At 44.2% G+C, this 17,409-nt stretch overlaps 1 protein-coding gene across 9 annotated transcripts in view; it reads right to left on the bottom strand.

The window, feature by feature from the left end:
* Positions 1-631: 631 nt before the first annotated feature.
* TSPAN5 (tetraspanin 5) overlaps positions 632-17,409 on the bottom strand; it is a 172,952-nt gene continuing 156,174 nt past the window's right edge. For 8 of the 9 annotated variants that reach the window (XM_057546979.1, XM_007184064.3, XM_057546982.1 and 5 more), the window contains 6 exons: positions 14,179-14,325; positions 9,945-10,115; positions 7,506-7,631; positions 5,428-5,475; positions 5,216-5,332; positions 632-2,803 (listed from right to left, as the gene is read on the bottom strand). In XM_057546979.1, coding sequence (XP_057402962.1) covers positions 2,738-2,803; positions 5,216-5,332; positions 5,428-5,475; positions 7,506-7,631; positions 9,945-10,115; positions 14,179-14,325 — 675 coding nt within the window. In that variant the 3' untranslated portion in view covers positions 632-2,737. The remainder of the gene's footprint in view (positions 2,804-5,215; positions 5,333-5,427; positions 5,476-7,505; positions 7,632-9,944; positions 10,116-14,178; positions 14,326-17,409) is intronic. The other variant, XR_009008382.1, reaches the window with a different exon arrangement.

Here is a 17,409-nt window from a genome sequence, read left to right on the forward strand (position 1 = left end):
CTTCCCCTCCCCAGCCACAAAATGTCCCCTCTCCTTTTCCCCTCTGAGAGAACCTGATCAGAACGGTGCCTTTCCAAGTGTCCTTCCCGGACAAGGAACAACAGTATCACCTGGAAACGTGTCAGAAATGCACATTCTGGGGCTTCCCTGGTGGCGCAGTGGTTGAGGGTCTGCCTGCCAATGCAGGGGACACGGGTTCGAGCCCTGGTCTGGGAAGATCCCACATGCCGCGGAGTGACTAGGCCTGTGAGCCACAACTACTGAGCCTGCGCGTCTGGAGCCTGTGCTCCGCAACAAGAGAGGCCGCGATAGTGAGAGGCCCGCGCACCGCGATGAAGAGTGGCCCCCGCTCACCGCAACTAGAGAAAAAGCCCTCGCACAGAAACAAGGACCCAACACAGCCAAAAATTAATTAATTAATTAATTAATTAATTCAAAAAAAAAAAAGAAATGCACATTCTCAAGCTCCACCCGAGACCTACTAAATTAGAAATTCTGGGGATGGGCAAACCCAGTAACCTGTGTTTTAACAAACTTTCCAGGTGATTCCAATGCACACTTAAGTTTGATCACCATTGGATTGGAGAATTTCACAACTGCAAGAGAGAATGAAGACAGGCATAACTCCACATAAGGTAGAACCGAGTTTATTGATGACAACCTTTATTACAACCACTCTCAAGTGTAAAAAATAAAGGGTGATTAATTAAAATTTAGAACTCACTTGGACTTGCTGTTTGGCCTTTCACTGGATGTGCCAAAGGGTGGGAGGCTCGCCTGATTCTGAATCAACTGGGCAGGTGGAGTTCACTGGAGACTGAGGCAACAAACAAGACAAGAGTGCCAGCTGCAGAGCTCAAGTCTTCTCCACGTTGGAATGACAATATGGAATGACAACAGTGGTGGGGGCAGAGATGAAACAAAATAATCTTACAGCCAGAATATGGAACGAACATCTCTAACTACACAGAGACACAGAAACACACACATGCAGAGTCATACACACCTTAACTCTGGAGACTAGATTTGCAAAGAATTTTTGTCCTTTCTCTGGGCAGACGGACACATTCATCAGCCACAGCGATGCAACATGGGGCTGAAATGGAAAACCTTGCTGAGTTTCCACCAACTGTGCTAGCTGGCTGCCCAGTTCTGTGTTGGTAAGTGTGTCATCACCAGAAAATACACCTGTGGTCTTCCCAGTGTTCCACAGACTAACATCTACTCCCCAGGGGGGCGACATCCTGGTGGACCTGGATGATTAAAATCTGGGGGCAAAACTCGTCCCTCCCACCTGGAATGGGGGCAGGTGGCAGGATCTGGAAGTGTTTCCCACCTTGTGTCACAGAACACTTGCCCCATCAATGCTCTCCCCTCCAAAGTGTTTGTGCTTTGTCACCATCCTGATGGTGAGTCTGTACAAGAAAAGAAGGAGCTCTGGCCATGCACTCTGGGTTTTTTTGTTTTTGTTTTTGTTTGTTTTTAATAAAAACGAACTAAAACCAGAAGAAAGAAACCATCAGAAGCTTTGATTGTGTCCACATCATTTCAGAATTGGGTTGGATTCCCTTCAAAGAGAAAGACGGGGAGGCTGCAGAAGAGGCCACGATGATCAACCGACACGGTTCAGAGAGTGTTGAGTCCACAGAAGCATTTGCGATGGCCCAGACGGTCCCTTCGCAGACACGGAGGACACATCTCTTAAGGCTGTGAACCCATGAAATAAATGCTGACCGAATAACGTTTTTAAAGGTTTGTAGAAAAGATGGCAGGAAAAGGAGTTGGTGGATTGATTCACAGGTCATGCAGGGAGATCATATAAAAAATTAATATTCGAGCTGAGTAAAAAAAAATCTTTAAAATTTAAGAAACTGTATCATAGCTTTCACTTTTGGAAGAAGAAAAAAACAAAAACAAAAAAACACCCACAACAAAACGAAACCCATAGTATTCCAGAGTTTCCAAAGAATCCAACGACTAATTTGGTAGGTTGCAGTATTTACTACTTCTTCATTAACCTCATTTTCTCCTTGGATTTCATTGATAAATAAAGCTCAGGCCTACTTAGAAAAGAGATCTGTCCTGCTAAAATTCAGCATCATGAAGTATTCCAAAGCCCCTGCTCAGCACACAAGGAATATACAACTTCTCTTATGAGGAGAAACTCCAGGAGAGACCAGACGTGCCCACCCAAGTTCCTTGTTGAATGCGGTCACAAAATCTGAACCCAAAGGCAAGCTGTTTTCTTCTTGGGACCATGGTTGTAGCAGTTCCTTGAAACGTACAGTGAAGGGATGCCGAGAAACCACAGCCCTCCCAGGTAAGGGGCTGGGTTTTAGAAAAGACGCACTTCCTCAGGCCATGGCACAGAAGGCAGCCCCCCAATTACCGAAGCAGAGAACAAGGCTCTTCCACAAATTCAGTACATCTGGGTCCCCCAGCCTCCCTTCTTTTCTCATTTGATAAGTATCCAACCACCCAGAAATTCATGTCTACAATAGAGATTCACGGCGCAACGACTTTCATACTGGTTAATTTTTTTTTTTTTTAATTCTGTCAGTGAGCAGCATTTCCCAGTTCTACCCCCCAGAAACTAAGTTCTGATGGCAGCTCCATCAGGTGGGATCGCAGGATGCCTCTGTGATTAGGGTCCGTGCAGCATGGGTATCAGTTGGGCGCATGGAGGGTCAGGAAGGCGGGGTCTGTCCAGTGTCTGGAGGCAACTGTTGCAGGCGCTCTACCAGCTAGCCCTGACAGCTTCAATATCACTCACCAGGTTCTGGGCCAGGCAGATCCCAAAAATCTGAGCAAGGAAGGAAAAGACAGTCAAACAGTAGAACTTTTCACTTTAGGTTAGGCTTTTCTTTGGCTACTGAATTCCATTTTTTAAAAATCTTTGATTTTCTAAAATTGAGATAGAATTCACATCCCACAAATTTCATCCTTTTAAAGTGTATAATTTATAGTGATTTTCGGTATATTCGTGAGGATGTGCAACTATCACCGCTATCTAAATCCAGAACATTTTTGTTATCCCAAAAAGAAACTCTGTACCCATGAGCTGTCTTCCCCACCCCACCCCCATCCTGACAGGCCTGGCAACCACTAAGCCACATTCTATCACTATGGATTGGCCTATTCTGGACATTTAATATAAATAGAATCATATAATATATGGCCTTTTGTGTTGGTCTGCTTTCATGCAGCAAAATGTTTTCAAGGTTCATCCATGTTGCAACAGTAGTTCAATCTTTCTGATGGCTGAATAATATTCCATTATATGGATACACCACATTTTGTTTATCCATTCATCAGATGATGGACATTAGATGGTTTTCACTTTTTGGCTATTGCAAATAATGCTGCTCTGAGCATCTGTGTACAACTTTTTGGGTAAACATGTTTTCAGTACTTTTGGGCACATACCTAGGAGTAGAATTGCTGGGTCATATGGTAACTGTTTAATTTTCTCATGAACTGACAAATTGTTTTCCAAAGAGACTGCATCATTTTCATTCCCTTCAGCAATGTATGAGGGTTCCAATTTCTCCACATCCTAACCAGCTCTTGTTATTGGTTTGTCTTTTTTATCATAGCCATCTTGATATGTTTGAAGTGGTATGTCATTGTGGTTTTGATTTGAATTTCCTTCACAATGAACGATGTCATTACAAATAGCTAATGTGTATTTTCTTTGGAGAAATGTCTATTCAAATCCTTTGCCCGCCTTTAAATTGGGCGGGTTGTTGAGTTGTTCTTCATATGCTCTATTTACAGGATCCTTAACAGATGCACGGATATGCAAATATTTCCTCCCATTTTGTGGGTTGTCTTTTCACTTTCTTGATAGTATCATTTTCAGCACAGAAGTTTTTAATTTTGAAGAAGCCCAATTTATCCACTCTTCCTTTGGTTGCTTGTGCTTTTGGTATCATATCTAAGAAAACACTGCCTAATTCAAGGTCACAAAGATTTACACCTATACTTTCTTCTAAAACTTTTATAGCTTTACCTTTTACATTTAGGTCTTTGATCTGTTTTGAGTTAATTTTTATTTTTATTTTTTGGCCAAACCATGTGGCTAGCAGGATCTTAGCCGCCCCCGACCAGGGACCAAACCCAGGCCCCCTGCAGTGGAAGTGCAGAGTCCTAATCACTGGACCGCTAGGGAATTTTGAGTTGATTTTTATATGTGATGTGAGTTACGGGTCCAAATACGATCTTTTGCATATAGATATCCAGTTGGTCCAGCACTGTTTGTTGAAAAGACTATTCTTTCTCCATTGAATGGTCTTGGTTTCCTGGTCAAAATATCAGCTGACCATAGATATAGAGGCTCTTTTGAACTTTCAATTCCATTCCACTAATCTGTAGGTCCAACCTTACGCCAGTACACTCTATCTTGATTACGGTAGCTTTGTAGTAAGTTTTGAACTGGGAAGTGTGGATTCTCCAACTTTGTGCTTTTTAAAGTTTGTTTTGCTCTTCTGGGTCCCTTGAATTTCCATATGAATTGTAGGATCAGCTTGTCCATTTTTGCAAAAAAGGCAGTTGTAATTTTGGTAGGGGTTGCACTGAATCTGTAGATCAATTTCGGGAGTACTGTCACCTTAACAATATTAAGTCTTCCAATCCGTGAATGCGAAATGGCTTTCCATTTATTTAGGTCTTCTTTAATTTCTTTCAACCATGGCGCCTCATTTGTGACCCTCTAAGTTAAAGGTATCACATCACCATAAGACGCAAAGCCTAGCTCTTGGGACTTCCCAGGAGGAAAAGTAGGTGCTCCCTTCCCTCACTAGCATTTTGGCAAGGTGGCCCAGAGAGAGAAAGGAGCAGAGCGTAGCTGTGAAACTCCAAAAAGCCTTAGCCTTGCCACTGGGCAAGGCTCTACATCTGACCATTCCTGTCTGACCAGTTGTCACAATGCCGCATTACTGAGCCCATGGCAATGTTGGAATGCCAGCAGGCAAATACTGACCCAGTCAATTTCTCTTTCTTGAAAAGGAAAAAAAAAAAAAAGGTTTCCTAAAGTCTTTCAGGACAGTAGCATCTAAAATCAGAGCTTTAATAAAATACAAACCAAATATAGTTGAGGTCTGTTCCCCAGCCCTCCAATGTGTCTTAAAAACTGTGAAATGATGGTGAATAAGCAAAGCTCCTGTCCTGGTGAGGGCTCTCCCAGGGCATCACTTCCCTGAGACATCCATCTTACCTGGAGCAATGCAATGCCTATGAAAATACCAGCCACAATGGTTAAGTTGTCCTGCAACCACTTCTCAAACTGGGGCACACAGCCTTTCGTGTAGATTACAATCTGCTGATCGACTTCCTTCAGAGGGAAGAGGAGAGCACAGCATCACTAAGCAAGTTCAAAAGCTCCTCCAACACCCTTCGTGCTAAGCGACAAGATGAGTTTCCACTTACTGGTTTTTGCCTGGCATCATAGCCACACTGAGTGTTGATGACATCTTCCTGGGGGAGAAAAGAAACAAAAGAGTGAAATTCACTCTTGTCAGAGAGAAAGCCCACCTGGGGGTCAGCAGAAGACCCCTGTTAAGTGCTGGTCAGAAAATGTTTATTGGGCACACAGACGTCCCAGGCTCCATGTTAAACACCTTTACACGTAATTCCATGGAATTATTATAACAATCCTTAGAAGTAGGTATTAAATATCCCTTCCTTTCCAAATGAGGAAAACTGAGACTCAGGAAATATCAGAAAGACTAGTAATTCCATTATGTGGAAGGCTCTAGATTCAAAGTTGATAATCTCAAGAAGCTTATGGGTTTAGGAGACTGGAGACAGGTGAAAACCACAGTTAAAGGTTTCTTATAGTTACTTTCATAATGACTATCTTCATTTATGATCTTTTGGGGGGAATTCTACTTTTGAATCTATATACTTGTATGGGATTTAAATGATTTTTCAATGAGAATGAATTATTTTGATAATTAAAAATGATACCCTGACCACACAGCACATGGACAGATGCCCTGAAATCTTACAGGCCTGATCAGAAACGTGGGTTCCGCTGCTTTAGGTTTGTTTATGTTTCCCCTCTGGAGGGTATGGGGTGGATTTTATCAGCTTAGCGTTTATGGAATGAGATATCTCTACCCAGAGGATCTGTCGTTGAGAGGGGGGCACAGCACCTGAGAATCTTCAGAATTCTTCTGATGGAATGGTAACTCAGGGCAGGGGCTGGAGACGAGAGAGCAGGGCTTGCACCTACTGCCTGGGTGGGCGCCCTGGGCTCTGTGCTGGGCGCTCGCTTGCCTCCCAGCCTCCTCAGAGGAAAGGAGAAGTGAGCTAATGGGAAAGGCTGGCGCTGCCGCTGAGGGCTCAGAGCGGGGCAGGACAGTCCTCGCCGACTCTGTCTCCTTCAGACCACCTCTGGTGGGCAGCCTACGAGAAGCTGTGCTTTGCTACCTCAGACCCAGACCACTGTCCCCTCTTCTCTCTCTTTTTTTTTTTTTTCATTTTTAAAATCGAAGTGTAGTAGATTTGCAATATTATATTAGCTTCAGGGGTACAGCATAATGATTCAGCATCTTTACAGACGAACCACGCCCCCTTTTAAAGAGCCCCGCACCCCCCCTACCTTGCAGGGGAAAATCGGCCATGAACTCATCAGCGCCCACTCGGCTCTGCTCCTTGTGGGGAAGGGCAGGTCTGGGAGAGGACACCTGGGGACTGACCAGCCAGAGAGAGGCTGAAGAGGGCGGAAGGGCCAGGGGCACCTTCTCCCTCACATTTATTGTTCTAACCCTCAATTCTGGCTTTTAACTTACAGCAGGGGTGCTGCATTTTAAGCTGTTCTATATACCAGGCACATGATTTGACTCAAAATACAATCAAACCTGTGGTGAAGAGGGTGGCTTGTGAACAGGTTTTATGTTTTTGTTTTTGTTTTTTTAAAAAAAAGAATGACTGTGGTCATTCTGGCCGAGAGTCTGGGCAGCTGCAGTCTTCCTGCAAGTGGTCTCGTCCTATCTTGTCTCAAACTCTTCTGCTATTCCTAGTATTCCTTCGGAGCTAAGTCAGCAAGAAAAGGGTTACTAACCCCAAGCAATGCAGAGAGCTTCCACACAAGCCCATCCTTCTCGCAAGGAAGGAATCACAGGCAATACAGGCAGCTTGCCTGAGTCTAAGCTCAGCTCCATCACTTGCCAGCAATGTGAGCTTGGGAAAGTTACTTAAACTCCACGGGCCTTGATTTCACCTGAAAAGGGAAGATAATGGTGGTATCTGCCAGTAGGGATGTTCCAAACTTAAGCCAACACACAAAAAGGCTCAGAATAGGAACCAGCATGTACCGCTAAATTAATGTCAGGCATGATTACTCCTGCTGGGAAGATCTGAGCACTAACCCCCCTAACAGGGGCTACAGTTAGGAATAAGCGGGTAAGAAGCGGTTTCCAGAAAACACCACTCTGCTCATCCCACACACGCTCTCGGTGTGATGCGCGGAGCGGGCCCACGGCTTGCTGGCAGTCACTTACCGCGGGGTCTTTAGTGCAGCAGGAGAAGGGCACGCCGCATCGCTCTCGACTTGCATTGGAATCTGTGCAATTGAAGTAAATATTTAGGTTCCAATCATCAGCTCCAAAAGCCCCACAGCACTGCCACTAGAGCAAACAGGAGAGAATTAGAACATCTCGACTTGGAGGCGACCAGGTGCCTGCACTCGCACCCGCCAGGACGACCCACACCCAGGTTCCGCCAGCTCTAACCTTCTCTCTATCTCAGAATTTATTTTTAAACCAACTGAACCTAAAGGGCCCCTGTAAAAGCTTCCAAGGTAAGGCTGAAGGTTTGTAAGGATGTGTTGGCGTGAGACTTAAAAAACAACTGATGAGACCCGTGGTGTTAGGTGGAAGACGGGCAGAGCAGGAGTTGTACAGCAGGGCCCAGTCAGAGCAAGATCTGTTTGGCTTGAGTACGTGTAGGAGCATTCTAGAAGGATAAGCAAGACAGAAAACAGTGGTAGTGTCTGAAGGAGGCAACTGGGGTTGTGGGTAGGAGATCTAGAGGCTTACTTTTTTTAAAATTTCCATCTCTCCACCTGAACGGTTTTTTTACAAATCCATTTTATTGAGGTGTAATTGACATACAATAAACTGCACATATTTAAAGTATACAATTTTATAAGTTTTGACACACTTATACATCGTAAAACCATCACCACAAGCAAGATAGCGAAAATACTCATTACCTTCCCCCAAGTTTTAGAGGCTTACTTTTCATTCTATATCTGTTTCTGCTCTGAATTTTTATAAACAAGAGCATGCATTTACATTTTCAACCTAAAAAAAATTCAATCATCTAATTAAAATACAATCAAACGAGCTGTTAAATTCAGTGGGTCTTAAACGAGGCCTGATTCAAGGGCAGCTCCATCATAAGCCCCTTTGACACTCCCCACGCTGGACTAGCCCTGCTCCTCCAAGTTAAGTAAACATCAAGCCTTGACCATTTTAAGAGTTTCAAGACCAATAGCTACTTCAAAGTATTAAAGGCCACGAGAGAAAAGTGAAATCACATGAAATAACAGAATCTCTGTATAAAGCAGACACAGCCTCTCAAGAGAACGTGTATCCGCCTGTTCTTCTGACTCATCGGGTCCTCCGAGGGCTTGGGTTGTGCATCTCCACTTTGCCTACAATGCTCCATCAGATCTGTCACGCAAACTAGTCAGCAATACTACCTGGCAAGGTGTGAGCTTGCATCCATTATGACCCAGCAAGACAGTGAAGCCTGCTGAGGAGATGAAACAGGGCTTAGTTTCACACCTGAGGGACAGCGGGCTCCAGGACAGTCGTCGCTGCCACCGAACAAAAGCGACACGATTCAGCTCACTTCCGAGCACCTAAGGAGGGCGGGGGGCCTCCCTCACGGCGAGCGCCGACGCAGCCCTCTCCTCCCTTTATCAAAGGGACCCCAGCTCACTCTGGAAAACTGTCCGACCAAGAGACAGCCACTGGTCCGCTGAGTTTCTGTCTGCCCTCCAGTTCTGCCATATACGTGAACGTCACGGACACGGCTCTCCAGGTCTGCTCGCCTCATCCAGTTTCTCAGTGCGTGCAACTAAAGGCCTGGCAGTTCGTAGGACAATAACACCTGAAGCCTGATGTAAAACCGTGTACATCTTATGAGAGTGTCATGTTATCCCCATGAGCTAGGTAGTTGCTACTATTATTCCCATTTTACTCTTGAGGAAATAGCTCAAGGTCCTACTAGCCCAAGGTCACTTCGCTAATCAGATTCTGGCACTAGCTGTGTCTTCCGAACCCTTGTTTATACCATTCTGCGCTGTGAGTGCAACAGGGCATTCGCTCCTTCGTCTGCATCGCAGAGGCTGTCACGTAGTAAATGCTGAGAAACCTGAGTCGGGTGGCTCTCCTCCACAGGTTCTTCACTTGTGAGGAGCTACCAAGGCTTGACTTTCAGTTTTAGCTGCAGGTGCTATAATAATATTTGGATAGGCACAATTCTAGGAACTTTGTGGAAAACATTCTATTGACTGAGTATATTATTATGAGCTATGAAGTGCAGAGAGTGATCAAAAAAGGGGCCAAGAATAGGAAAGAACCCACATCTAACACCAAAGAACAGGGTTAAACCTATAGCAAAACAATAGTCTTCAAATGTCGATAGGAATGGGCACCTTTGACTCTAACCTCTTTGCCTAAGAGTGTTCTTCCTTGTTCTTAGCAGAAATTGAGGTAAGTGAAAATAAGACATTTCCCATTAGGGTACATATCGTGTATGCCCTAGAACAAGTCAGAAAATAATAAATACACAAGCAAACAGACAAAAACCCATGCAGAAAAGTCAGAGGTAGGTTCCAGCTGGCAGATGCAGAAGCCAGGAGGAGTTTTCATTGGGATCATCCTTCCAAGAAGGCTTTCAACTTGAAAATAAACCAAATTTAAACTTACATATTCCTGGGTGAAGTCTATGAGGTTTTGCAAATCAATGTCATCCCTGTACGCTCTGATGTTGTTGTTTATAAAGAAATACAGCTGGTCTTTGATCCAGTCTTTGAAAACAAATGCCAAAACTCCGGCAGTGAGCTCCAGGAAGAAAATAATTCCCAGGAATACAGAAAACTAAAACAAAAGACACATATACAGAGAACAGTTGTAAGGGCTATTTTGATCCTATATAGTCAAATGCTTCCTTCTAAAAAGGTTTATAATACCAGTGGGTTGTTACCCATGTCCAAAGCAGATAACCTTCAGTTTCTTAAGATTCATTAATAGAATATTACACTCCAAGAAAGGATTTTTTAAAATCACTTCATAATCACATTTTAGGGGCTCTGGTGTTCCATTTGGTAATTAACCAACAAAGCCCATAAGCAGACATGGAAAATAGGAATTCCTCATTAGACCCACATTAAGGCCTAATGAATTTCTCCTGATTAATGCATTTGTCAGACGCTTGAACAACGACCTGCTCCTACCTCTAGTAAGCTTTTGTAACGTTGAAAGATAAATTAGCCCAGTATTTTAAGATCGCCTGTCATTTGTTACTGTGGCCTTGATTCTGTATGCAATATATTCCTTTTCCGGATTCAGATACTGTGTTACTTCCCCTTTGCACCTGCTACACGGGGTAAAGCAGCAGATGGGTTCATTTTAGGTGAAGAGGTCAAAAAGGAACTGGGTGGGGAGGAGGGGGCAGCTGTGACACGAAAGTAATTTCCCATGATGAAAACAAAATGAAACCACTGGGTTGAGGGCTTTCTTGGGACAGCAAGCTGTGCCCGCTTTCCTTTGTGAAGCACCAGGCTCAGAATATTTTAAATAGCATCAACACGCAGCCAGAGGAAGACTTCCGGTTGATGCAGACAACAAGAATTTAAAAGGAAGGCAGGAGACCATGGGTTACGAGGTAATTGCCCATAAATCTGGAGAAATTTCCCTTTCATCTAGAAGACCCAGAAGTGTCTCATCTTAGTCATATCAACGTCCCGCTCACGCCCATGGTTCTTTCCACTTCCTCCCACCCCCATGTTCTCACCCTTTTCAAACTATTTTGCTCAAGCCATTTACGAGAAATGAGGGTGTGAAGGACCAGAGGGTAAACTGCGGGCAAACTCCTGTGGGCAAGGGCAGAAAGGGTGGCACTGGGGCCACCTGCTCAGCCGAGCTCCTGAGGGCTCCTGCCACACAGGGAGAGGCTGAGGAGGTACAGGGGCTACTGTCTGCTGTGCCTATGTTCAGCGAGCAGACAGCAAGCAGCCAACCAAGAGGAAAATGTATTGGCGACGGGTGCAAAGGAAGTTACAGCTACTTATGAAAATAAAAGACAAAAAAGGTTTATTCACTCAGCAAACACCTACTGAGTGGCCCACAAGAGATCAGGCTCGGGCCTAGGTGGGCTTTGCAGAAGCAAGGATAAGTAGGACCACAGCTCTGCCTCCAAAGAGCCCACAGTCTTATGTGAGGGTAGGAAAGGACCGTGGGGTCAGCTCTTTCCACATTAGATGTCAGTATATCTGGCAGTGTTTATCCAGGGTGCCAAGTGCCATTCTGGGAGGATGGGCATGAGGGGAGGGGTGGAAGGAAGAAAGAAGTGCCTGCCAAAGTCTAGGACCCCAAGGTCTAGGTCCCAATTCTAGACGCTCCAGCTCAGCCCCTCAGGTTCCATAGAGCTCCTGGTCATCTGTCCTTGATGAGTTCACTTTAGAAATAGAATCTAAACAGTTCTTAACAATCATCAGCAGTACCCATAATTTCAAAGTGAGCTTTCCTCAATCTAGAAAAAAGGAAAGAAAAAAAATCCTATCACTTTCACACAATGCCTACCCCACCACATAAAACGACTCCCTCCTTTATCAGGTACCACTCTACACATGTAAATACGACAGTTATCACACTACAGAAATGAGAGAATCATAGCTAGTTCACAGGCGCGCACGCGTAAAATAGCAAAACAGAGGTCATGCAAAGGTTTTAATTAGATTTTTGTTCTCACCTCTATCAAGGTGAGGCCCAGTCACCCTGGTAAGTTTTCTCATAATGTTACATAATGTATGTATCAGAAATTGAGTCTAAATTAAATTCTTATCAAATATTTGGCAGAAATCAGCATCCTTCGGGTCCTATGAGCTAATTTCCCCCATTTCTAAAGGTGCAGAGACTGACTCACAGGCTTCATCCAAGGGCCTCAGTCAGTCAGGAAGCTCCATTTTCTCAGCTCCTGGATTTTCCCCTCAGCAGTTCTCTTAGCCTTATGACATCAGATGGTTGAAGCTGTTTGGAGCCATGTTGACATTTACTTCCTACTTCTTTCATAGCTCCTGCTCAAAGCATATTCTAGGCCAGTTTTGATTGTTTGTACTAAATGGAGAGAGAGGGCATTTAAAATATTCTCCAACACTTAAAAAAACCAAGAAACAACACAGTTCTCTTCATTTCCAATGTGGGACTTTATAAATTAAGATGCCAATCTAGAGAAATGTATGTATTTCTGCCTGTTCAGTTAACTCTGGTATCTTCAACTACAAAAATCATCAACTATATTAAACAGGCTACCCTTATAAACTAAACTATATGCAAGTAAGTCACATTAAAGGGGAGCAAGGAGACTAACACTGATAAAATAGTGGCCAGTAGTAAGTATGATCTGTGGCCCAATGAGGCTACAGAAAAGCTGAGTGAGGTGAGCTCAAGCATTTAGAAGTATCTCACACCAAGAAGACTGGCAGGTTGGTAGGTCACAATCAGGGACAAAGCTCTCCTGAGGGCTCCAGAGGTCAAGACTAGGTGAGGAATGAAGTAATTGGGGGTGTAAATGTGTGTGTGTGTGTGTGTGTGTGTGTGTGTGTGTGTGTGTAAGACAAATAGAGTCTTGGAAAACTATTCCCAACACAGACCTATGCATAAAGAACAGAGAACCAACTGCTGATTAAATTGGACACAGGACCAAGCATCCCTTGGTTTTCCCTGTTAGCATGAGTCATATGAACTTTCAGAACAGCCTCCAGAATCTTGTCTGAGGCAGAGCCGCCCAAATGCAAAATGAGCTCGCCCAGGGGGACAGCGAGGGGACAGCAAGTCTGCTCTTCTTAGGGCAACTCAAGATAAGATGTCGGAGGAGATGTGGCAGAAGTGCGGGGGAAGGGAATCACATAGGGCATGGCCGTTGGGACTAGCTCTGGTCAATGCTCTTGTTTTAAATGAAAATGTCGTTAGATGATGATGTGTCAGCCGAGGTAGAGAATGACCCTAGGAACAGGGGATATAACGCTAAGGCTGTTCTTCCAAAGTCCCACCATCTTCCCTCACCACAGGATGGTGGGGTTTTGAAAAATCATTTTTCTGTTCTTGGAGAGGGGAGCGGAGGCTGTCGTACACTGGCTGTGAGATAGACGCTCACCAGAATGCCAGGCTCGAGACAGACAGGCACACTCAGCTGAAGCTGACCACTGGCTACACCTACCAAACTGATTTCAAACACGCACAGGTAAACACATGCCATTTTGATCTCCTGAGGAAGGAATCTCCAAAGGAAAAGGCTTTTACTTTCCATTCTTGACTTTTAATACTTATCTAATCCCTGGTTAAACTCCTCCTCCAAAAATATTCATGCTAACAATGATCACACCAAATGCCCCGCAAGGGATCTAAAAATTATGCTGGTCACACAAAGGAGGCCTTTGCGCTGGCAGAGAACACAGGAGATATGCATTTACTGTTTCTCTTTATTCACCAGAACCTACTGCTTAACAGACTTAATCTGGACGTGTCAGAGACACTGTGCTTAGGTCTGGTTTCTCTAAACCAACTACCTAAACAGCTTTCTATTGACTATGTGCTTAAAAGAGGGGGCAAAAAATCATTAAAAAGAAGAAAACTAGGTACCTAGATAGACCTACCTTAGTCCTAAAGCGATTTTAGGGATTGGAATGCAAACTCATGATATCCATGTACAAAACCTCCATGGATGGCATGGGGAGGGGCCGCTGCTGATATTATTAAGGAGGTAGGGGCAGAGGAGGATGGAAGGTGGGTATCTAGAGAGCCCTCCTAAAAGAAAAGCATTACCCAGGCCACATTCTTGCCAGTGCCTTCGGTACGGCTCACTCTTGCTGGTAGGCAGGGTGTCCTTTTGATGTGAGATGAGAGTTTGGCTCTCAACCTGAGAGCAGAGTGCGGTACTTACAAACTTGAGAAGGAAAGTGTTTTCCCGTAGAGCTCCAATGCACCCAGCAAATCCCAGAATGAACATCACTCCTCCTACCACGAGGAAGAGCCAAACTGGGTCAAAGCCGCCAAGATCGGTGATGGAAGAGATGTTGGACAGAACTCCCTGGAAGCGGAAAAGAACACACAACAGGGTGCCAGGAGGCGGGGTCAGTTTTCCATCATGAACAGATGATTGCCACTGTCTTTCCCCACCCCACCCCAAGAAAAGCTTGAGAGGTATCTGACTGTCACGTCACATCAAGAAACACCGCAAGATAGAAAGATACATAGATAGATAGATAGATAGGTAGATAGATAAAACAAAAGAAAAGAAAAACTACTTTCCAAGGTCTAGATGGGTTCATATTTTTGGTAAAACTACATAAAGCAAAGACATGACCCCTAGAAACCGTCAGCAGACCCTGTATGGAGAAGACGTGGGTGTTACTTTGCTTTCTATGTCTCCAAGTATAAGTGGTCTGAGTGAAAATCAGACGTGTAAGAAAGACACCTCTCAACGCCCAAGAGGTGCCGTCCTCACATCCCCCGGGCATGCAGATGCCAGACAAGGGCCAGCTTCAAACCACTGGCGCTTCTCAGGAAATCGGGCAGAGCTGGAATCTTAAAGCTAACAGAGCAGGCTGTCCCAGCCACAAGCCCCTAAACGTTTTCCAGGGAAAAACTCACCTCAGGTCCACCCTTGAGCTCCCTGGGAGACCCTACCAGGCTCAAATTCCCAAAGCCCGCTTGGGTGGTTTGTGCTGATGGCTGTCCCACATTGAGTTATTAGGGTATTTCCTTAGCCTCATTTAAATGACTTATAAATCAAAGGTTACTCCCTGGCTTGAAACCCGTTTGTTCTCCTGCCAAAAGAACCCAGAGTAATTTCATTTCTCCACAAACAATGCCATTTCTTTACTGAAATTTTTTCTCCCTTAAGTGTGATACCACATCAAATACCACCCAGAACCTAAGTTAGAAATTTTATGAGATTTTTTTCCTCTACGATGGAAGGTATATATTTACTATTCATTCTTACAGAGGCCAGCTACTGCTATTTTGAAACTGTGGAAGTATGTGAGTCTTAAATACCCGGTATCGTCAGTATTTTATTTTCTTATCTTATTAAATTTGTTTTGAGCTCTCAAAATACCCCCAGAGTACCACGGTATAGTTTGCTGTAAAGTCTTAATATTAAACAATTTGTTTTCAAAGCATTCCCAACAACCTGGAAAAACAGGAATACTCATCTCATTTTATCCTTGAGGAAAATGGAACCCAGAGAAGTTTGGTGATTTGCTGAAGGTCACACAGCTATTGATTTTTTAGAATCAGAACAGAATGTCTACTTCAATAATCTTTCTCTACCAAGTGGAAGCTATGTACTTGCTTCCCAGCACTTTTCAGTCAGCACTAATCAACACCTGAGTTTAGGGTTTCTATGTTTTAACCCATTTTAAGGTTTTAGGGGGCGTTTTTTGCGGGGGCGGGCGCAGGGTGGGCAGGAATCACTTTAAAGACAATAATAGGATACTAATAATAGAACACGTATGAGGCGCAAAGGACTCCTAAAATGCACAACTTTAACCTTATGGAAAAGGCCGGAGTTAAATAAAGTCAGAGATAAAGGGCTGAGAGATTATTAAACACTTAGGAATGTAGGGTGTATTCACTAATGTCTGGGGTGACATCATACGAGGCAAACACACCCTTCGTGAAACTGCACAGATCAATGGTTTGATCCAACCTTGTGTTTCTTAGATTTCCAAGCTCTGAACTATGAATACTCCAGGGGGAAAAAGGAAAACCCAGAAATACTGTAACCAATTCTCCACCTACCCAAATGATGCTGAGACAAAAAAAAAAAATTGCCAGAAGTCAAACAAAATCTACACGACAGTGGTGAGGGTCCAGAATTGGAAGGAAATCAACTTCTCCCCTCAGAATGCCTTTAAACATAGGTGGTAATATTTAAGGTCTTAATGTTTTGGACCTGCTCGGCCAGGGGAGGAGAGGACTTTGAGGGTATGTGATAACATTCTTAAACTTAAAAAAGTCAACATAATTATGGAAGAAGAAGTAGACTCAATTTACTTGGCACCAAAAAGAGGCAGCAGAGCTGGAAGGGACAGAAGGAGATGTCAGTTCCAGCATAAAGAGGCCTTTCTAATACCAGCAGGTCTCCAGCAATGGGGCAGAGAAGGCGGCCTGAGAAACATGGGCTTCCCCTGGCGGGAGCCGAAGCACTAAACCTCCCTCAGCAGTGCTCCAGGAGGGATTCTCAAAGTGGAGAGGAATTTGGCACTTACTGTCCTTTAGGTTCCTTCCAGTTTTAAGACCATTCTATGATTTCATCCATTTTTAATGGCCTTTTTATTTGTGATTCACACCAAAGTCTGAACAAAAATCAGATTGTTCCCAAACACTCTTCCATGATCCATGGCTGTACACAAAGAGCTCCATGGATAACAGGACAGTTATCTGAGGAATTTAGCAAAGCAAGCAAACCGACACACACCTGTGCCTGAAATACCAAGACCCTCCCTCCCCAAAAGGCAAAAAAAGTATGGTCCCAACTGTCAGTGGATTCCTGGAGCACTGTCCTCTCTGGGTTTAATTTGGAGGATGAGAATTCGGCTTCTCAAACTCATTTTCATACTTTTAGCCTCCCCAGCCTGCAGGGGCAGTTTTAATTGAGAGGCCTTCAACTGCTTCCATGGAAACGACAATCATCTGGGGGCTGAGCTGGACTGCAGATTCTACTCATTTAATCCCACATTCTGGCAAAAGACAGGGCTGGAGACAGATACTGAGAGCTTGTAGGAAATAATATTCTGCAGAGGACAGAAAAGACAACCAAAAACTTTATTTTTAATGGATTCCAGGTAGTTATCAGTCGGAAACTAACTCGAATCTTAAAACACAAAGGACGGCAGTCAAGGCCCAGTTTTCTTTTCCTGAGGATTAGGATGGCTAACCTGGATGGGGATGGAAAAAAGACTTACTCTTTCACCTGTGCAACGTCTCCAAATACTCACTGAAGAGTAGTCTTACTGTTTCTAACTACACAGAGAAACCAGAGAGGAGCTGAACATAATCCTGGCAACAATGACTGGGGACAAAAATGACAGGAAGTTGACAGTTCAGCCTTCTGTTGTCTCAAAGATGCAGTCTTTCACTGGACGTTTTAACTGTGTTAAGCTCAATT

This window comes from Balaenoptera acutorostrata, chromosome 5, assembly GCF_949987535.1.
Source record: "Balaenoptera acutorostrata chromosome 5, mBalAcu1.1, whole genome shotgun sequence".
Classification (NCBI taxonomy): Eukaryota; Metazoa; Chordata; class Mammalia; order Artiodactyla; family Balaenopteridae; genus Balaenoptera; species Balaenoptera acutorostrata.